Genomic DNA, 23132 nt, shown 5'->3' on the forward strand with positions numbered 1-23132 from the left:
TGTGAAATGGACATAAGTCAATCTGTGTCAAAATGGAGAACAAATGTATAAAGCAAGACAAGTGTGTTTCGGCAGGAAAGCCCCGTATGCTTGTTGATTACAGCCAGTATTCAGTAAATAGTAAACAAGTCAGATTGTAAGCCACACACGTTACTGGTCAGCATGCCTGTAGGAAGTGTCACAGCCTTCTTTCTGTGGTGTTGGAGTCACCCTTTCTTACACATTTTATTCTTTTCCCCCTTACTTGTCATCCATATTCAAGAACAGTGTACTAACCTACACCTACAGTATCTCGGGAAGTGGATTACTACCCTGTTTTGCATATGATCTTAGACCTCTTCATCATTGGCTTTTGTTTCTGTGTGATGACTCATAAATTGTATTCATTCACTTTGCTTCTAGTTGCATGAAAGATGATTGTTTCATTTGCTATCTGCAATGATAGCTGAATATTTTCTAAGAACCTATGTTGGCCAATTAAGTGGTCCAAAGATCCCAATTAGGGTTGAATTTCCATCGTATCCTGAATCTTCTGCCCACGGTGACTTAGCTCAGCACTATGGTCTGAATGTCTCTAGCACCCCACACTGAATTCATAGTCAATCCCAAATCCCTGATGTGATGGCATCAGGAGGTGGACCTTTGAGAGTGAGATCATGAAGTAGAACCCTCATAAATGGGACTAGTCCCCTGATAAAACAGACCCCAGCCAGCCACCTCAGCCTATCTGCTTTGTGAGAACACAGCGAGAAGCAGGCTCTCAGCGGGCACTAAATCTGTCCGCACCATGACCCTGGATATGCCAGCCTCCAGAAATGTGAGAAGTCAGTTTCTGTTGTTTAGAAGCCACCCAGCCTGTAAAATTTTGCTGTAGCATCGGAAATGGTCTAGGACAGGAAACTGGGCCTGACGTGGGGGAATGTCTATAACAAATACTTAGACATGTGGCTAAGAAGCAGCTCTGGAAGGGGGTAATGGACAGAGGGTGGGAGAGCATAAAAGTACACGCTAGAAAGAGCCCACATTGCTGTGAGTGGACCTTTAAAAGGCTTGGACAAGAAAGAGATGAACTGGAGACAGAGCTGTCATCTTCTCAGTGACTCCCTAAGGGGCACCATGGGCAGAAAGGTGGTAGGACTACAGACAGTAAAGCCATTCTGATGAGGTCTCAGACAGAAACAAGGACGTAGTCTTGGAGGGAGGAAAGGCCCTTCTTGCTCTGTGGTAGCAAAGAACTTGGCTAAACTGTGTTCTTCTCCCAGTGTTTTCTGGAAGGAATAACTTGTGAGAGATAAAAATGGGTATTTGATGAGGCCTCATTCTAAGCAGAGCGCTGGAGGAGCTGCCTGGTTTCTCTTGACTGCTTATATAAAATGCAAGCCCAGAGAAATGGCTTAAAGATGAAATCACTTATCAAAGCCAGGTAGAGCTTAAAGATTTGGACCATTCTCAGCCTGTCCTTATTGAAAAGAGTGACAGCGTCTTTAGAACAGAACTGGAAGGTGTGGCCAAACAGCCATCTCAAGAGGATGTTGTCAGCCATGTAAAGAAGCCAGGACTATTGTCCAAGATGGAGGAAGTATGACCCCTGAGGCATTGCACGGATGCTCTGGGCTGCCTCTTTCCTGAGAAGCCTAGAGTACAAGGGTGAGTGGAGGCACAGCCTCGCCTCTCACTTGGCAATCCACCCCACTCAGAGCCATGGGAGTGGGGCCACTGTAAAGACCCTAGACAAAGAAGAACGCCGTGGGGAGCCTCTGGCAGGAGACTCAGAACAACCAACACAGAGGTGGAGCCCAGCCCTTGCCCCGCAGAGGTGTAGGGGCAGGACCCTGCCACCATGGGCCTGCAGGACACAACATCAAGCCAAGGAGGATTGTCATCAAGCCATAAGGTCTCATGGAATTTGCTCCATTGGGTTTCAGACTTGGCTCCAAACGTGTTACCTCTTTGCACTTTCCTATTTCTCCCTTTTGGAATGGGAAGGTCTATCCTGTGCCTTCTCACCACATATTTTGGAAGCACATAGCATCATGATTTCACAGGTTCACAGCTGGAGAGCAGATTGCCTCAGGATGAATGGTACCTCGAGTCTCACCCATAGCTGATTTAGATATTGAGGTGAGACTTCAAACTTTCAACTCTGAGTTGATGATAGAACAGCTTAAGACTTTTTGGCTATTGGGAGGGATTGAATGTATTTTGCATGCAAGAAGGATGTGAATTTGGGGGAGCCAGAGGTGGAATGCTATGTTTTGCATGTTTTGAACGAACCAAAATTCGGGTTGAACCGAGCCCCCATGAGATGGTATTAGCAGGTAGGACCTTTGGGAGTGATTAAGTTATGAAGGGAGAACCTCGTGAATGGGAATAGTGCCCTTACAATGTGACCGCAGAGCCCCTTCTGCCATAAGAGGACACAGTGAGAAGATGGCTGTGCCTGAATCAGGAAGTGGGCTCTCACCAGACACCAGATCTGCCTATGCCATGTTCACGCATTTGCAGTCCCCAGAACTGTGATAAATGTCTGTTGTTTATAAGTCACCCAGTTTATAGTATTTGGTTATAGCAGCCTGATCCTCAGGGTTGTTGTTGGTGGCTTCCCCCGACCCCCATTCCCTGTATGCCACTACAGGACAGACATGTGGCCTTCAGATATTATTTTGCCCAGACTTTACTTGTGTGGTGTACGCCCCTCCTTCCCAGGCATGACAGAGGCCAAGACAGGGAGACACATGTGATATATGGTACCACACCAGTAGGACATGACCCCCAGAGGGAAGATCCCTTTATGTAGTTAAACCAGAGCCCAAGAGGCCCCCTCCTTCAGATGCCTCACTTTTGGTTCTCATCAACCGGAGACATTTCATTTTGGATGCCACACTCTTTTGTGGGGTGAGTTGAGGGATGGATGAAAATGTTCCCTTGGAGGATGAAATCCAGTGATCATTTGTGCCTGTGGGTTGGTTACTTTCTTTTTTTTTTTTTTTTAATTATTTATTTATTTATGATAGTCACAGAGAGAGAGAGAGAGAGGCAGAGACACAGGCAGAGGGAGAAGCAGGCTCCCTGCACCGGGAGCCCGATGTGGGATTCGATCCTGGGTCTCCAGAATCGCGCCCTGGGCCAAAGGCAGGCGCCAAACCACTGCGCCACCCAGGGATCCCGGTTGGTTACTTTCAACACCAAATGGAGATCGTTTTATGCAAAGGCAGATGGTACTTTGGTAAATGGAAGAGCCTGGTGCTTGTCTGCGGTGGAGTGTGGATGGGATGATTGGCACAACTTGTCAGTGCCTTGGTTTCTTTGCAAGTTGGCATCCACACTTTCCCACCTACCCTACAAATTACTTCAGAGATCAGGTATATAATGTGTGTGGAAGTGCTTCCTCAGGTCCTCCTGAGAGCTTACTCTCTTTTGTTGACTCTTTCATGTGTGCTATGGTCTGTAGCAACTCCTTCACTTGGGAGCTCCTTTACACAGTATCCCCTGAACTCTGGGCTAGTTTTCTTCACAAGGAAACACACAATCAGGAAATCCAAGCACATTTTAATATCAGCCTTCAGCAAACTGTGATTAGGGAGGTAAATTCTTTGTTTATAAGGAAGTCCTATGTCACTTCCACAGCTGAGCAGAAATGGTTTTGAAAGTAACTGTGCCATGGAGTGGTAGTGTCTGCCACTTGTCTGAATTAGTACCAGTCATTGAATTCTTCGTCTTTAAAACTGATGGACATGTGTGGTCTGAGCTGGTCTTTTGACCCAGTGGAATGCTTGTCAATATGTATTCCCAGGAGGGCTGTTTCCCGTGTCCCTCTTGGGAAGAACCAGCCTGTCTCCGTTGCTACGGTGTCCTATATTTCTGCACACATAGCAAGAATGCTCTTATAGCAAGATCTTCTCACATTTAGCCTTCTGAAGGTGAAATAAGGCCTGAATTTAAGATTGGTCATTATCTTGGGAAGACTGGGGAAGATAAATTTGAATCTGTCTTTGAATTTCAACTACACCAGCAGGTTCTGAATAAACAGCCAGATCCTCATTAAACTCCACAGCAAACTTTAGGCATAAATGAAACTTGTTGGGAATTTATTCTCTAAGGAAGCCGGGCCACATAATTTTCTAAACACCCCTTTTCTATAAAATGTGAAATGAAAAGAGCTAGTCAGAACGTGGATTGAATATGCACTTGGCAATGTTTTGTACAATTGCTGCAGGAAGTAACTAACTTTTATTTTTATCATTGTATATTTAGTAAAAACGAGACAAAAACAGATCAATGTTTAAACCTACATTCATTGCTTAAAGTGCTGGGCTCTATGACAGGCCATGAATGGCAAGACCCTGATTTCTGCATCAGTGTTGCCAACCATGGTGTCACTGATATTGGGGTCTGGTCCTTCTCTGGGGTGGTATATCCTGTGCACTATAGGATGTTTAGAGGGATCCCTGGACTCTACCCACCAGATGCCAGTTGTATTCACCCCACACACACACACACACACACACAGACACACTTGAGACACACAACAGTCTCCAGACATCACTCAGTGTCCCCAGGAAACAAAGACACCCTGTCCCCTCTCCTGTTGAGAACCCCTGTTCTACATGTATTGAGACTTACTGGTGAGAAGAATGTCAGTGGGAAAACAATGAGACAGAGTGGAAGGACGCGTTCACACTTACTATCTTCTCAAGTGGCCGGAGTCTGCCAGTGTTGGTCTCTTTCCTTAGAAAATCCTCTCTGTTGGCAATAAAATGGCCACAGGCAGACTAAGAAAAGCCACTTATTCTCATCTGTGGAAGCTAATTTTCCCCACTAAACGTAGGTTGATATACAAATCAGCAGTGCATATAAAGGGAAAAAGTGCAGTATGACAGGATAAATACATTGATTTGGAAGAGTGACAGGTATTTTCCCGTCCAATGCGCTCTTCGAATCAGTTAGGAGGATTTGTACTGTTCTTATCTGTAGGAAGGTAATTGAATAGCATTTTTCAACCAAACACTGCAAGAGTTCCAAGCATTAACTCCTGAACTTCACATTGTACTCTGACACGGGGGAAGAAAACCCCACGTAATTCCGATTCTTATGGAAGTGGTCTGTTCGGTGGTGGGGTTTTTTTTTGTTTGTTTGGCTTTTGGGTTTTTTTTGTTGTTGTTGTTGTTTTGCAGGGCAGATATAATTGTGCAGCATAATGAAATAAATCGTTATAGTTACAAAGTGTCTTTGCTTCTTTAAAGAGCATTAAGTACTGCAATCTCACAATATGTGTGCCATCCACAAAGAGCTCCAGTTATTGCTACAGTATCATGTTGCATTTTGCCAAATAACTGCATTAAATAGCCACAGTGTGCCTGCAAAACATACCTAGAGTCTGTAATTGTTTTTTTTTTTTTTTTTTTTAAGGGAGTAGCCAATTGATGACAGAGCCAAATTTAGTTAGGGGGAATGCAACAGCCTTTCTCTGAAAAACACCCAACTGCTGATGTATTGGGTCCTAAAGGGTGGGTTTCTATCCTGTAGTCCCCGACTAGCGTGTGAAATAATGTCACTCCTGCTTTGCCACTTTGTGCACTGGGTATGCCTAACGTCACGGCACACTATTCTATCAAGCTGCACGTTTCAAAAGTAATGCCTGAGTATAGGCCTGTCTACACTCGCTCTTCTTTGTAGATGGTTGACAAAATCTCATGCAAGATTGCCATTGTACTTTGGTTTGATGCCCTGCTATCCATATCTTGAAGGTTTTTCTTTTTTTAAGATTTTATTTATTTATTTGAGAGAGAGGAGAGAAAGAGCATGAGCAGTGGGGAAGGGCAGAGGGAGAGGGAGAAGCAGACTCCCAATGTGGGACTCCATCCTAACACCCTGGGATCATGACCTCAGCTCAGTACAGATACTTAACTGATTGAGCCACCCAGGTGTCCTTATGTGTTTGCATTTTTAATACCTGTATTTTCATTTTGCACTGGGCACACAAAATATGGAGCTGGTTCTGGCACAGAGCACCAGCACGGGACAACAGAGGTGCGTGACATGTGTCATTGCCTTTCTTCTTTCCTGCTGGAGTCCTTGGATTGTGCTACTATACCACTGAGTTTGCTACCACACCAATCTGACACCCCAGGTGTTCCTGGGCCACCTGTCTGGAGCCCATTGCTGTGAGGGTGGTTAGAACCAGGACCTCTCCCCTTGTACTCCACAAGCCCCCAAAACATGGGGAAATCCTCATTTCTCCTGTCGTTCAGACTGGTGGGGAAGCATCAGGGGTCTTCATTCCTACCTCAGAGAAGGCTAAGAAATAACAGGTATCTGTCAAGCATCAGCTCTGGGAAGGACTGACCGACCTTGCCGGACACACAGACCCTTTCCCTTCAGCAGCTCTGGGCACAGAGGAGCCAGGAGGCACGTTTCGAGGAGGAAGCAGTGCATTAGGAAAGCCTGTACCAACTTCTAGGTACACATGTAGAAATAAATGGGTTCCAGCTGTGTCAGGCTGAAGCCCAGAGAGGCCTTTTCCTACAGAAAGTGCATTTTGCTGGTGACCAGATCTATTATTTATTCATAGTTGAGAATAAATGGGCCTTTGACTGCTCACCTCAGAAAACATACCTATATTATGGTTTCTTTTGGGGGGAAATGCCCTCTGAGTCCTAAATAATTCTACATAGGTGATTTACAAATCAGTTTTGGGGCCATAATCCATTTCTGAATAATATATGGTCCCCCCCCCCCACGGAGTATCATGAAATGTTTCACAACAAATAACTGTAGCATCTTCGCTTACTAGTTGAAAGATGATAGCTTAAATATTCAGCGTCTACTGCTGTGTCTTTCCAAATAGAACAGTAGTGATTTGGAAACTATACTTGAAAATAAAACATGTATATGTCAGAAAAGTTCCCAATGCCCAGCTTCTTCTGTTGGAAGAAATGGCAATATTTTAAATGACAGTCTTTTTTGCCTTTTTCAAAGGAAGATAAAGGATAATTGGTGTCCCTACCTGCCACTGTCTCATTATATATCCAGACCATGTTGCTAGCACAGGAAATGTGTTGCTCTGCTTAACAACATCCTGGTGACAAATCAGAACACCTCCAAGCTGCAGGCTAGTGTCCCCTGTAATAACCAGAAGGGTGTGCTCCCCTGAAAGATAATAGTACAACTTTATTTTTACTTTTTTAAAGAAAACTCTACAACCAACTTGGGGCTCAGATTCATGACCCCAAAATCAAGAGTCACAGGCTCAGGACACCTGGGTCGCTCAGTGGGTTAAGCGCCTGCCTTCAGCTCAGGTCATGATCTCAGGGTCCTGGGATCAAGTCCCACACCAATGGGCTCTCTGCTCAGTGGGGAGTCTGTTTCTCCTTCTCCCTCTGCCTGCCACTCCCCTGTTTGTGCATGCTCGCTCTCTCTCTCTGATAAGTAAATGAATAAAGTCTAAAAAAGAAAAAGATAAAAGTCACAGGCTCTACATTCTGAGCCAGCCAGGCGCCACAAGGAACCAACTGTAGAATGATTTTTACAGTATATGATAGAGTATTGTAAATAATTTATGAGTACATACTCAAGAATTTAGACTTACCTGGAGTTTTAATGTAATGACTTGGCTGTCTACAATTAAAATCCCAATTTTACTTAAGTAAAGTCAGCTAAGTCACAGAATATTGAATTGTTCATATCTCTTTAGGGTCTTTTCAGATATTACAAGTATTATCTTCTATTTAACTGGATCCTATGTGCACTTGAGCTATACAGGACTGACTTAATTTTTTATACTAACCATTGTTAGTTTTTGAAAACTTTTTATAGTAGATAAATTAATTTTGTGGAACATGTGCTAATGCCTATGTTTATGAGCTATTTCTTTATTGTGTTCATCTAGGTTCTCTTGGCCAGCAGCTTCGTGCCCATTTATGCAGGGCTGAAACCAGTGGAATACCAAGGGCAGGTAACTTTCTCTTAACTGATGAATTATTAGAAATTCCCGTATTAATATGTTTCCTTTGAAGGATCCAGTTTTGTAATTATTCTAGTGTTTCCAAAGCAGTTTATATGATTTTTTCCCATAGTTTTGTTTGTAACAGAAACAAAACAAAACAAAACCAAGTACAGAGGCCTTGGTGTCTTATTGTCAAGATCTTGACATTCAGAATTAATGGGATACTGCTTTTTTTAAAACTTCATCCAGGAGCACCTGGGTGGCTCAGTGGTTGAGCGTCTGTCTTCGGCTCAGGACATGATCCTGGGGTCCTGGAATCGAGTCCCACTCCAGGCTCCCTACAGTGAGCCTGTTTTTCCCTCTGCCTATGTCTCTGCTTGTCTGTGTCTCTCATGAATAAATAAATAAAAATCTAAAAAACATAAAAATAAAAACTTCATTTTGTTAAAAAAAAGTAAAAGACTTAAAAATAATAAAGTCCTCTTTGCAGCTCCTTTTATTTTTATTTTTGTAAAGATTTTATTTACTCATGAGAGACAGAGAGAGAGAGAGAGAGAGGGAGGGAGAGAGGGGCAGAGACACAGGCAGAGGAAGAAGCAGGCTCTACACAGGGAGCCTGACATGGGACTCGATCCCTGGTCTCCAGGATCACACCCTGGGCCGAAGGCAGGCGCTAAACCGCTGAGCCACCCAGGGGTCCCCTGCAGCTCCTTTTATAAGCAGAAGTGTGTTTTCAGGTGGGAAAAGGCATCAAGGCGCCCACACACCTGGCCCTGATCAACCAAAGCTGGCGCTCCTTCCTCTATCCCCGACACAGGAGTCCCTTCCCAGGCAGCGAGCCCTTCTTCTCTCAGGCCCTTCACTTACCGGAGTGTTTGTCAAACAGTCTGCATTCCAGGAGAGCTCCCTTCACTTGGGGCTGACACTCAAGGCAGGAGGCAGGCTCTGGGAGACAAACTTAGAGGTGACCACCCACCTGCAGTCTGCTCCCAGTCAGCACTATGGGAAGGTATTTTTTTTAAAAAAAGATTTTATTTATTAGCACATATGAGTGTACATGAGTGGGGGTCTGAAGGGCAGAAGGAGAAGCAGACTCCCTGCTGAGCAGGGAGCTTGATCCAGGGCTTAATCCCCCAGGACCCCGGGCTCATGACCCAAGCGAAAATCAAGAGTCAGACACTCAACCATCTAAGCCACCCAGGCGCCCCTATGGGAACGTATTTTAGCCAGCTCCTTTCTGCGTTCTGTACCGTGGTTGCATTAAATGTTCATCATCCTACCCTCTCCGGCTCCTGCACAGAGATACACACTTTATAATCGAATATGGTATCTATTTAACACGCACCAGAGATATGCATTTTATAATCAAATAGGCTACCTTTAACACATACCGAATATATACATTTTATTATCAAATACACTATTTAACACATATCAGAGATACAGATTTTATAATCAAATACACTAACAGCTTAAGACATACCAGAGGTATACATTTTATAATCAAATACAGTATCTACTTAACACATACCAGAGATATGTATTTGTAATCAAATATAGCATCTATTTGACATATAGCAGAAATATGCATTTTATAATCAAATATGCTGTCTACTTAACACATAACAGTAATCTGTATTTATGATCAAATACAGCATCTATTTAACACATACTGAAGATGCATACTGTAGAGTCAAACACAGCATCTATTTAACACCCAAGATCAAGCACATACTCCTGGATGAAGAGATGTGATTCGTTTTACTTGTTTCATATATACATAGTATGTATTTAGCCTTTGATAGGTACGTGAAAAATGTTTAATATCTGTCATTCATTCATTCATTCATTCACTTACCGTGAGGGCCCAACATGGTACCTGAACAGAGGGAACTGATTTTTACAAATCTCTTACCTTATATGATTGGGAACCTGTCTGAGTTCTGATCTTGCAAATCCTCACAGTTTTACAGTTTTATTTCTTTGATCTCTCCTGGCCTTTGCAGTCGTTTGCTGGGCTTCCTGTATAATTCTGGGTCCAGACTGGTTGGCCCCCAGATGGCTGCCTAAAGGGACAGACAAGGAGAACAAGGGACAGAGAGGTCACGTACATGGAAAAGTCATGTAAATACCAAGATGCAGATCCCAAGAGTGACAGCTGTTCTGACATGAACTCTATTTATTAGCCATATGCATACAGGCTATCTTTCTGACTGGTTAGAAACAAAATACACACTTTTTTAAGAGCAACATAAAATTATTTAAACATTAGCTCATGGAAAGCATTTTTTAAAAAAGATTTTATTTATTTATTCATGAGAGACAGAGAGAGAGAGAGAGGGGCAGAGACACGGGCAGAGGGAGAAGCAGGCTCCGTGCAGGGAGCCCGACGTGGGAGTGGGACTCGATCCTGGGATTCCAGGATCATGCCCTGGGCTGAAGGCAGGCACTAAACTGCTGAGCCACCCAGGGATCCCCGCATTTTTTTTTCCTATTGTTGATACTGTATCTCAGAACTAGCAGGTATTTAGCCCCCAAGAAAGTGTGAGCTGTGTTGTCATCTAAAATTTTATTTGAGGGGCACCTGGGTGGTTCCGTGGTTGAGCATCTGCCTCGGGCTCAGGTCATGATCCTGGGGTCTGGGGATCGAGTCCTGCATCAGGCTCTCTGCAGGCAGCCTGCTTCTCACTCTGCCTATGTCTCTGCCTCTCTTTGTGTGTCTCTCATGAATAAATAAATAAAATCTTTAAAAATAAAATAAAATATTTTAAAGTAAGTTAAAAACCTTTCCCTCTTACTGTAGGAGTAAAAGTTAATATTTATTTTTAGGTGTAAATCTTGAATAAAGGTGCTATCGAAATGAACTCTTAGGAACTTTAACTTTATAATGATCTGAAATGTAATGATTTTACTTCAAAGCTTGAGTTTATAATATACAGTGATAGAAATGGCTAAATGGGAAAAAATGGTAAGATGCTTTAGAGATTATATATTATGAAAGGGGATGTTGGGAATCCAGAGTCACCAGAGTTGCCAGTGTGGTCAATAATTAAGAGGTAGCAGGTAGGATGTAGATACAGTGTGTGACAGTAAGGAGGTGGGAACTTCAGAGAGGATGGAATCAAGGTGACAACAGAGCTGAGCCCCAGAGCCCACTGCAATCTAAGACTGTGCTAAACACTTTCCTGTTGAAACATTAGTAACAGTAGAAAAATGTGCCGGTGGCAGAGGCTTCTAGTTTTCTTGCACCATGAACTTTTCTTTGCTTCCTTACAACAGAGTTAGAGTTGTTAGCTGGACCCGGTGCAGTGTGTCTAACAGGCCACATTTCCTGACTTCCCTTGTAGGTAGGTATGACTACACATTTAAGTGCTGACCCCTGAGATACAAACTGAATTACAGTGGGACTTACCTTTCATTATTTCCTGCTTCCCAGAGCTTAGATGTGATGACTGGAACTGTAGCAGGTGTTGTGGATCATGAGGTCACAAATCACAACCTGGGGTTGGACACAGAATGAGCTGACCCTGAATGATTTGAGGAGCCCTCCCCCCTTACCACTCCACTCTGCATTTTCCTTCTCCCAAAAAAGAAATTAAAACCAATGCTGTGATTGTTTTCTGTCACCTACAACAGAATGCTCTCATCTGTTGCGGGGATTCCTACCTGGTGTTTTACAGATGAGGATATTTGGATGCAGAGATGTTCATTGACTTCACTGAGGCCACCTAGCTAGTAAGGGGGCAGCTTCTCCAGGATGACCTCCAGTGTGTGTGTCTCTGCTGTGCCTCTTGTTCCACTTTGCTTAGTGCGTTCCTTTTATTAAAAAAAAAAAAAAAAAAAAAAAATCTCCCCTGGATTATTTCTCCCCATCCCCATTCCCACTTCTTGGATTTGTGCCCTGACAGCTAAGAATGGTTAAAAGGGTCAGATGTTCTCAGCTGAATTCCCCATTATATGGGAATGTGGAAGCAGAGCCACAGCTAAACAGCAGGAAATGCAGTCCCAGAGCTGTGAGACGATGGGGACCATCACCGAGTCCCTTGACCTTGGGCAGGAGGACTCAGTCTTGCTGAGTACCTGTGTCTGTGCACAGTAGACACATGACTACTTCATTTTAATGCCTCTTTGAAAGCATTCAGTTTTCCTTGGCAGTTTACTGATGTCCACAAAGAGGAGACCCCATGCACATAATGACGGACAGAGCCCTCGGGAGACCTCGTCCATTTATGCAGACAGCTGACCACACGCCAGTGTCGTTCTGTGCTTATCACAGACTCTCCATCAGCCTGAGAGCCTCCCACAGTTTTATAGGATTTCTAGGCCAAGTTATTTTCCAGAATCATTCCATTTTCAGGGAAATGCTAACTTTGCTTTAAACACAGTGTTTTGCTGTGGGTGTGAGCTTCTCCGAGGATTGAAATCACAGAAAAATTTCCATCAATCTGAAAACACCTCTTCTGTTTTAAGTTCTAATCTTTTCATGGAACTTGGGTCTTGACTTGGTTGGTTTGCTGTGGTGGTTTCTCTAAAGTGATAGAGGTGGCGCTAGCAGTGGGGGCAAGGGGAAATCAGGTTTACTTGTATTTGGGCCGTAGATCCTTGGGAGGCAGAGCAGTGCCCGTGTGGCAGTGCCAAGGAGGGCCACGAGTACACCCTGCTCCTGTCACTACCGTGCAATGCACAGACCTCCTTGTTTCTACATCTGGTAGAACCTGTATTGAACATGCTGGATTTTATTAACATGTATTTGTGAGCCTGATATTTTTAAAATCAATTATCAATCATGTAAAAATATCAAACTTTCGTAACGCAGATTAACTTAAGAGACAGACAGTATATTTCCTACCTAATCTGTCTGCCAATTGTTGGAAGTGGTATGACATCTATTTCATTTAACCTAATTTTTTTTAAAGTTCTCGTAGCTTTTATTGGCTTTATCTTATAAGATCATCTTTAGTATCCTGTTTATGGGAGATAGTCATTAACAGCTGAATACATGAATGAAAGGATGCAAACATATTAAAGGTCAGACCTGTAATTTTACTAATGAATTTTCTATCAGTATATATGGCCTCTGAACATGCGTACTATCAGGGCACATTTGCACAAGTTCTTGCCATCAATTTGGAACAAAAATGATATTTTCAAGAGGAGGTTTTAACAAGTTTTTGTTTTTTAAGAGATAGCATTATCATTGGCAAGTGACTAAAATGTCAGAATAACAGAATAAGATCATCTTTAGAACTGATATATGCAGATCCCAAGAAAAGCTGTAGGGTTTTGTGTTTTGTGTGTCTCTTTTTTTTTGTCTGAATTAGAATTCAGGTAATATTTTGACTGTTATATAAAGAAAATTTAACATTGACTTATTCTAGTCCACTGAGAATTTTGTATGGATTATAGATTATTATTTCTTTCATTATTGACATATTTGTGGGATAGAGAATTGTGGAATACTCTGTTACTAAGCATTTGTATAAAATTATCACTACAGATCTTAGACTTCTGTTTCTTCGTGATTTAGGCATTTCACACGGATATTTGGCTCAGTCCCATCAGAGCAGTGACCTCTGACCATGTAGCTGATGACCAGCTAGATTTGGCTGGATGGAAATCTGTTTATCAATTCACATTTATCCTGAAAGAGAAGATCTTATTTTTCAGCAACAATCTAAATTTTTTTGCATTGTCTGTTTGAAAAAACAGTTTTCCAGGGAATATTTTTGATCTAAGACTCCAGCATTTTCTCAAAGTTAGTATCTAGTCATCACTTTTAAATGAAAAATCAGAAATTCAAAAATTAAGACAATGTACCAATAATCTTTAATAGAAGTAAAATGTTGCAGGGTTTTTCACCTTCTTCTTAAACTTTACTTTAGCTGTCTCCCTTTAATTAACAAAAGCTCATCTATCTCTCCCCACCTCCTGTCTTTCTTAACTTCAAATGGTAAATTCTGACTTCTGTTGTGGAGAGTGGGTATCTCCTTGTTTTTCTGTCCCTCTCACCATCCCTCCCCTCTATTTTCAGAATCAAGAACCAAGAAGGTTCTGTTGGACATAAGTATTTTTTCCTCTGTATCATACAAGACATGTTTGCAAATACAAAGCAATTCTTCAGGCCATATTTCCTGCTCCTGGCCCCACCTCCCCAACTGTGCAGAAAACAATTACATCTACCCAGGTACATGGCTCTTTTACACTGTGTGAAAAGGAAAAATGCAAGTAAGAAGACCGCATACTCTGCAGCAGGGTTTGGGGGTGTTTTCTTTAAAGTATCCAGTAGAAAAAAAAAATAATAATAAATAAATAAAATAAAGCATCCAGTAGTAAATACTTCTGGCATTGTAGGACATACAGTCTCTGTTGACACATCTACTCAAGTTTGCTGTCATAGGAAATGCAGCACAGCAATATGTAAACAAAAGGGCACAGCTATATGCCAGTAAAACTTCATTTATAAAAGCAGGTGGTGGGCCGCGGTTTGCCAACCTGTAAGCTAGAATGAGTAACTGCAAGCCTCAATTTTCTTTTCTGTAAAATGAGAAAACAGTATACTAGCATGACCTTCCTATCTGATAGCATTCTCGGAAAGATTGAGTAATACGGGACAGGTCGTTTTATAAACCATTAGGCCCTGTGTCCTGGTACTTACAATAATTATAGACATCAACATCTCATTCATTCTTCCAGCAAAGTATTTTGTATTCACTTGCTTTTTGAACAAAACACCCGAAGACAGATCAGCCCTGCATCAAGTTTTTCTCATAAATATACACATCTCACTGTCTAGCATGTATCCAGCTTCACATTGGATGCTCTGAGGTACTTGCAGAAAGAATTAATAGGCCCTTACAGTAGAGATTACTTCCTTAGGTTTTCTTTTCTTTCTTTCTTTCTTTTTTTTTTAAGATTTTTAACTTCTTCATTAGAGAGCGAGAGAGAGCACAAGCATGGGGAACTGCAGAGGGAGAGGAAGACGCAGGCTCCCCACTAAGCAGGGAGCCCGACATAGGGCTCAATACCAGGACCCTGGGATCATGACCTGAGCCTAAGGCAAACACTTAACTGACTGAGCCACCTAGGTAACCCACTTTCTTACTTAGATTTTTCCTTAATAGAGGAATTGCTTGAATTCATAGACCCTGGGGCAAATTCTTCATATGTTCCCAGAGTATATCAGTGTGTAAGGCAAAATTTACAAGTCCTGACATTTGCATAACCTGACCTATTTGGGTGTGACAGTTGCCTTTAGAAGTGATACAAAACCATCATGGGAAGAACCAGCACAGTTTAGTTTTCTCCCTGCAGAAGATTCAGAATCATACATGCCCATGGTGGTAGTTACCAGCTTACAGAAGAATGCTGTCCCACAGGGTGGGAAAGAAGGGATGACTTGCAGGAATCTGTAGCAAACAGCCAGCGAATTCATAGACAGCAGTAGTTTAAATGCAGACATTTAAACCAGAGCACGTGACATATAAAATATTTCCACTTTTAATTTGGGGTTGAGGAATGTTTACTGCTGTTACTGTTGTTTCTAGAGATTTTGCTAGAATCAGCATGCCTGAATGCATGTGTGGTTTTTGGGAATGGTACAGCTCCCCAGAGCATAAATCAGGAGACAGATGCATTGCACGTAGAGTATCTGAGGGGTAGGGTTACAGTTATAGAGGAGCCAGTAACGGTGCAAATTTAATCAAGTCATCTGATAAGCTGTATGTTTTCCGTAGTCATTTATCCAATCAGAATGTGCTAACAAGAATGAAGAAAATTTGGAGAAGGAATTTTCGGTTCCCGGAAACAGCAGTCATTAACCCTGTGGTAAATTAGAACACTGCAGTGTGATGAGCCAGATTGCCCTCCTTTCCCTTAACTTGACGAAGTCAGATGAGCTCATACGACACACGGTACATATTTTTAATTTCCCTTGATGAAAACTACACATATTTTTACATCATTGGTGATCCAACCTACTGAGAATATGAACAATAATTTCGGAAGGTTTTTTTTTTTTTTTTTTCTTCTCCGGGTATTAACACATTCCAGAAGTCTGTATCCATGTCCAAAGCAATCAGAAAAACAAAACAAAACAAAAAGAAGGTCTGGGACAAAAAGGCATGAAACCAGATATTTTGGGGCCTTCTCCCTGCAAATCTCCCTTATTTTAAGCTCTGTTTTTATAAGTATATATATACACACACACACACACACACACACACACACACACACATACACACAAACATATATGAACATGGGTGTGTTAAACACACACAAATACATGTAACTCTGTGTCTATATAATATATATAATGTAATTACATGATAATACTCATTCCTTTAAAAAGAATGACAATATGTAAACTATTCAGATCAGTTTCATTATAATCTACTCTACTTCTATTTTGTCCAAACCCGAATGCAATCCTCTCAACTTTTCACACACTTTCACTTTTCATGTATTTACTCTTACTCCCTTTGGGGGGAGTTAGTGGCTGACCAAAGCCACTGTAAGCACTGCAATACTAAACATTCAGTCACCAGTTTTAGCAATAAAAATGAGTTAAAAAGACATTAAAAAAAAAAAAAAGACACCTCAGAACAAAATGAACGTCTGTTTCAACCTAGTTCAGGGCATTTCCTGTTTCTCCCTCTGCCCTCTGCCTCTGCTGAACAGTACTGCTTTGGTTCTTCTATATGGCATTCCCAATGTTCAGGGGAAACTTAGCATACAGCACTAAAGATTCTTTTGTGAGGGGTGCTCAACCATTATCAGACTTTGTTTTTTCCCTGTCAACGGGAAGATATCTCAGATACTACTTAGAGAATCTGTACCTCAGTTTTGCGTGTGTCTTTGTGTTTATTGTTAGAGCTGATTATCTCAATATGTCGGTTCAAAGATGGCTTGAGACTCTTTTGCTTCGAAATGGATAGCATAAGGAACATTATCTTCATGTTTCTTTAGTTGTCCTTTTTTAGCACACAATTGTGCAGAAGCGACTACAAACTTCTCTTACCTGCTTTGTCCATCTGTCTCCTTTGAGTATGGGTCTGAAAACACAGAACCTCTTCTGAGTTCAGTGGAGTTTTGTTTGTTTTTATATAGTACTTCCATTCTTTATGGCTTTAAAACCTTCTGTCTTAAACTCAGGTGCCACTTTGGAAATAGGATTTCTGGTTGTTCAGTTTACTTTTAACTTTGCTACAGAAAATGACAATTTTTAAATCTTGTAAAAAAAAATGGAATGTCCTCTTATGGTAGATGGTTATTCAGTATCAATGGTAAATGTGGCTCTCCGTTTTATTAATGAACCCCATCCTTATTATATGTCCTGTGTATGCACTGTCGTCATAAAAATTTAGGTACATTTTATGTATAATAATCTAGTTAAAGCTTTTAAACAGTTGGAGAGACTTCCTGATTCTGTGAGGTTCTCATATGGATAAATGATATGTGTACAAAGACTTGTATGAAAATCACTGATCTGGTTGGTCATCATCAATAGTAATTGAGAGCATTTCTAGCGCATGGATTATATTAGAAGGAAGGAGTCCTCTTGGGACTCCTGGGTGGTGTGATCTCGGGATCCTGGGATCGAGTCCCACATTCGGCTCCCTGAGAGGAGCCTGCTTCTCCCTCTGCCTATCTCTGTGTATCTCTGTGTGTCTCTCATAAATAAATACAAAATCTTAAAAAAAAAAAAAAAGGAAAGTCCTCTTCAAAAATTTGTGCTCATCTTCACATGGGAGGTGTGTCATTGACATGTGCTGACAAGGGGTATTTCTTTCCACAGAAGTGGGTAGATGGGGGCCTCACGAACAGCCTTCCCATCCTGCCTGTAGGCCGGACGGTGACCATCTCACCCTTCAGTGGACGACTGGACATCTCCCCACAGGATAAAGGGCAGCTGGATCTCTACATTAATATCACCAATCAGGACATAATGGTGAGTTGTATGTTCAGTTGTATTTGAAGATAGTTGCCTAAAATTTTCCACACGTTTCCAAAACTTTGGAAGCTCATTGATAATTTTAGGTAGAAATTGCATCTTCTCATTCATTTTTTTTTTTAATAGTTTACAACATGTATCATACACATGGGCCTGAGGGTACCTAAACCCTATGAGCATACAAGTCTTTCGCTCTTTATTGTCTGGGACAAGTTCTCTGTTTCTTCACTTCTTCAGGACAGTAAACTTTGGCAGGATTTCAGTTGCAGTTAAATCACATCAATTATTTGTTTTTTAAAATGGTGATAGTTAAGTATGGCAAAATATTGTAGATAAACTTAGGGACTCAACCGAATAACTTATATAAAATATTGACTCCCTTATATCCAATCTAATGGTTGTCAAGAGGAGGTGATGTTACACAAAGGAGATGTGTGGTTGACACATCCGAGAGGTGCTACTGGCATCCAGTGAGTAGAGGCTAGGGATGCTGTCAATGTCCTGTGGTATACAGGACCACCCCCACAACAAATGAGTATCTGGCCCCAAATGTCAATAGTACCAAAACTGAGAAACCCTAATCTAGTCTATGGGTGAAGTTAAACGTTTTAAGTTCGATTTTTCTCAAACTGATTTTTTTAAATCACTGTTTGTATCGATGATAAGAAATCATAGGTTACATTTACTTGTACTGTAATGTCCTATGGCTTCGATCTGTTCTTCTGTTCTAGTTGTCCGTGGCAAACTTGGTGAGGCTTAACCAAGCCCTTTTCCCACCAAGCAAGAGGAAAATGGAATCACTGTATCAAGATGGCTTTGATGACGCCATTAAGTTTTTACTGAAAGAAAATTGGTTTGAATAGAATGCTTACAAGTTCATAATGCAAAATAGATTTCATACCTTTTTTTTCATTTTTGTCCACATAGCTTTTGATGAAGGTTTCAAATTAAATCATTTTCTAAAAAAACTATCATTTTTGTAATATTTTTATAGTATTTGTGATTATTATTGTAATATTTGTGATTATTTTTACTATGCAAGGAAATGAGAAGCATTTTATTAGGCAACGTCATTAAGAAGGATGCATACAGGTTCTGAGGAGTCTCTTTCAGAGAGCGATCATGTCCTTTGAAAAATTTAGATGGGTAAGCAATTTGGGTAAACCATAGGATATTGAAAACAGAGGGCTGCCGCCACATATGCTTTCTTCCTACAAAGAATGTGACTGCATGTTTGTGATGTGAAACATGGGTGTTTGCATGGCATACTCGTCATACCAAGCATGGAGGAACAAAGGTCTGCCCCTATGGGTAGACAGATTGTGCCTGGTGAGGAGGCAGAGGATGAATGGGACATGGTGGCCCAGAAGCCCAGCAGTTGTGACACTAGGTGGGATTTCCTTATTCTTCAGGAGAGGTTTATCTCCTCCCCACCTGCTTCCTTTCCAACCCTAACCTCCCCCACCACTGGCAAACCCCCAGGCCCTGGACCCCACTAACATGATTATCAGGCTGTTTTGATGCTTCTCTGTTGTAAGCCCTAAGCTCTCATTAATAATTTTCTCCATGTCTCTCTATCTTTCTCTTTCAGCCTATGTCTTGGTTTCTCTCTGTGTTCGTGCAAGGCCACACGTCACCAAATGTTTAGCCATTACTCTATGTACTGGATATATCTATTCCAGGAACCTAGATAATATACCATTAAACGTGAAGAAGTAGGTAGCCTAGTGAGTAAGAATTAAATCCAAAATAAGCATTCATCTATTATTTTAAGTCATATTATACTGATTTAGATATTCCCTTTTTTGAGTAACAATCTTGTCCCTTTGAAGACTTGTATGCGGGTTTATAGTAATTCACGGACACTGTCTCAAATCTTAAACCTGTTTTTATGGGGCTTTGCCGAGCATAAACTCTTAATTACTAAGAGGCCGTTAGAAACAAACCAGTTTCATTGCATGTCTTTAATTGTTATGCATTTCTCTTTTAACATTTGAAACCATTCTTTAAATCAGTTTTATGGTTCTTAAAAGCCCCAAATACACAATTTTTAGCACATAACCAGGAACGATTGCCTTTTTTCTTATGAGTTATGCAGAGACTCTTGATAGAGTAGTGATATTCCTTGGGGTATGTATTTCTCGCTACTCTAGAAAATAGATAGTTGAATCTTAATACATCCTTTTATAAGTGACATGACCATGTTCAGTTCTGTTTCACATCTCTATGTTCACTAGATTTCTCCTCTTTTATCATTTTATGTGACTGTCCTCTTGGCATGATATTTCAATAAATTTTGTATGGATGCCTCCCTCGAGCAAAAACAAATCTTAGTATGTTAGACATCTAAGCTACTGCACCTACTACTTACATCTTCGACCACGTAGGTGGACACTACCTTCCTTGAGAAACACGCTGAGATCATGGACAGATAGGTCTGCAGTGCAGCAACTAGGTTCTCCCTCTTGGGAAAAGTAGCAGTGTACTGCAGTATGTAATTTGTACGTGCCAGGGTGTGTATCAAGTTCTCCAGTGAGGCAGGACACAAAGCATGCTCTGTGGGTGGTCAGAATGTGTCCCCATGCATCTATCCTGTTGGAAACCAGGCATTCAGCACAGGCTGTGCCACACAGCATTGGCATCAGTATTCTGAAGCGCTGTACCACTGGTAGATAGAAAAATCTCAGGAGACTGTGTGACCCCGATCCTAATAGGTTTGCTGTGATTGTCAGCCTGGTAAGTCCCCGCTTTCCTATCGGGGCAGTTTCTTAATGCCTTTGAATCTGTCATTTAAAATTTAATTAGTCTTTCTGTTCTTCTTTTCATCAACACTTTTTGCTTTGTAACTATGGTAACCCACTGTTTCCATTGACAATTAGAGAAACTAGATTTGGTTTTGAAGTTAAATAATGCTCTAAAGGAGCAAGTAGTATATTTTAAAAAAAACAACTCTGTCACATTCTGGTTTCAAAATATTGGATATATTGTGTGCATACCAGAAACTGACAAAGAAATAGCTGACTGGCTCTGGGCATTGAATTGGGAGTCTAAACAGTTATGCGCACTTAAAATGGGCAGATTTCAGGTATTCTGCTCTTAATTTTTTTTCCTGATGGTTAAAACAGATACATATAAATAACTTTCCCTTTTTGTATTTGTAAATATTAATCATAGAAAGTTTCGGGATCCAGTCCATTAATTTTATAGTTGAGGAACCAATAATTAAGGAAGTTCACGGTTTAGAGGTTTTTCTTGCCTAAGCTATATCTGCACTATGGCAAAATAAAATTGAAAGTTGAAGTAATTATCCACATAATTCAAAGCAGGAGAAAAAGCAATCTCTGCAGGCCACAAAAAGTGGACAAATTTTTAAACAGCAACAATAATAATTACTAGCGACTAGTAGCAATTACTAATAATTACTAGTAATTATTATTAATTACTATTATTATTATTATTTACAGATTGACAGTTCAGTTGGGCTGAATTCACCATGTAATTACTCAGCTTTGCACTCAGTTTTGCCTCTGGTGACACAACTCAAACCTTTGCTTACTCAGTGCTAATACATATATTTACATATTCCTGACATATGTCCCTCAGTATAATTTCTCATACACTTAACTCACAGAAAGAGGGGCAAAAATATGATTCAATCTTTTCCACAGTGTAGACAGTATTTCTGGGTACACAGTCCTGCACTCCTTATAACAATAGCATTTCTAACCTAATCTGGAAATAAGGTAACGTTACGTAGTCAAAAGTGAATGTACAGAAGCCTCCTTAAACATACATATGTACGCATGCACACATATACCTGAAGTACAACAGGTCATGGCACAGACATCTGGACTGTGCAGAGATGAAGTGTTTACTTACTGAATTTTTTCATTTACCCACTGTGAATGTTTCATTTACTTCCCATGTTTACAAATGTTCTTTAAGCTATATACAGTTGAATTCACTTTTGTGGGCAGACCAGGTAAAGTGCAAAGCAGTGTACCATCCATTTATGGAAGCCACGCAGTACCAGGCAGTCCAGGAACATAGCTCTCTCCTGATGGGTTCATCAGCTTTGCTGTACAGTTTTGCAGCTGTGGGCAAGCTCGGCAAGCTGAGAAGGTTCATGGATTTAGAAATGTGTGCAATCCCATCCTGAAAGGTGCAGGTCAAATGAGATACTCTACTTCCAAAGCCTGGAAATGAGTCATACAAAGGTTCTATAGGACATAGGTGGGTTTCTGCCCTCATGAAGTTCACTTGATAAAGCAGAAAATGGACAAACAAGAAATTCAGGCCGCACTAGCTAACAGGTGTGACAGGGCCAGGAAGCTTGAAGGGGGTGCACAAAGCAAGGAGAGACCCTAAGGACATACTGGTATCAATTGCTAGCCAAGGGATCCCTGGTGGCGCAGCGGTTTAGCGCCTGCCTTTGGCCCAGGGCGTGATCCTGGAGACCCGGGATCGAATCCCACGTCGGGCTCCCGGTGCATGGAGCCTGCTTCTCCCTCTGCCTATGTCTCTGCCTCTCTCTCTCTGTGTGTGTGTGTGTGTGTGTGTGTGTGTGTGACTATCATAAATAAATAAAAATTTTAAAAAATTGCTAAAAGATCAGAGCTCTACCATCAACCCCCAACCCATTACTCACCTGGGCTGGGAAGAAGAAACGCTAGTTGAGAAGCAGAGGATGACACCTATTCAAATCCAGAAGTCACTTCAGGAAAGGGGAGAATCTGCCAAAGCAGTGATGGCTCCCTGGGCTTGCTTACATGGGAGACACTTTGGCAATGAGCATACTCCCCAGTGACCCAAAAACTCAGCTTCTGGCAAGGCTGCGGAGCTAGGAGATGAAGCTGTCCTGAGCAGCCTGAAGCAGAAGTATCTGACAGTGGTTTGAAATCCAAGGGAGTTAGCAGCGCCATTCCCTCCTAGAGAGGGACGGGATCTGCTTCCTTTGGCTATTTCTGATTGCTCCTCCCACTGGCTGAACAGAATCATGGCAGTGTTACTGACCATATCAAGGTGTGCTAGCCTCTTTGGGATGCTTTAACAGAACACCAGACACTGGGTGGCTTATAGCCTACAGGGATTTACTTCTCACTGTTCTGGAGCCTGGAAGTCTAAGACAAGGCACTGGCAGGTTTGGTGTCTGCTGAGTGCCAGCTTCCTGGTTTGCAGCCAGCCATGTGCTCTCTGTGTCTTCACAAGGCAGAAGGGTGAGGGGGCACTTTGGGGTCT

General features: G+C 41.6%; 1 protein-coding gene across 13 annotated transcripts in view; it reads left to right on the forward strand.

Annotated features, from left to right (window-relative positions):
• Positions 1-23132, forward strand: part of PNPLA4 (patatin like domain 4, phospholipase and triacylglycerol lipase) — a 180617-nt gene that overhangs the window by 10702 nt on the left and 146783 nt on the right. For 7 of the 13 annotated variants that reach the window (XM_077888149.1, XM_077888145.1, XM_077888146.1 and 4 more), the window contains 3 exons: positions 7889-7954; positions 17739-17891; positions 18626-18865. In XM_077888149.1, coding sequence (XP_077744275.1) covers positions 7889-7954; positions 17739-17891; positions 18626-18757 — 351 coding nt within the window. In that variant the 3' untranslated portion in view covers positions 18758-18865. Of the gene's footprint in view, positions 1-7888; positions 7955-17738; positions 17892-18625; positions 18866-23132 lie in introns of those variants that run through there. The other 6 variants (XR_013374661.1, XR_013374662.1, XR_013374663.1 and 3 more) reach the window with 1 other exon arrangement.

The sequence above is a fragment of the Canis aureus genome, chromosome X, assembly GCF_053574225.1.
Source record: "Canis aureus isolate CA01 chromosome X, VMU_Caureus_v.1.0, whole genome shotgun sequence".
Classification (NCBI taxonomy): Eukaryota; Metazoa; Chordata; class Mammalia; order Carnivora; family Canidae; genus Canis; species Canis aureus.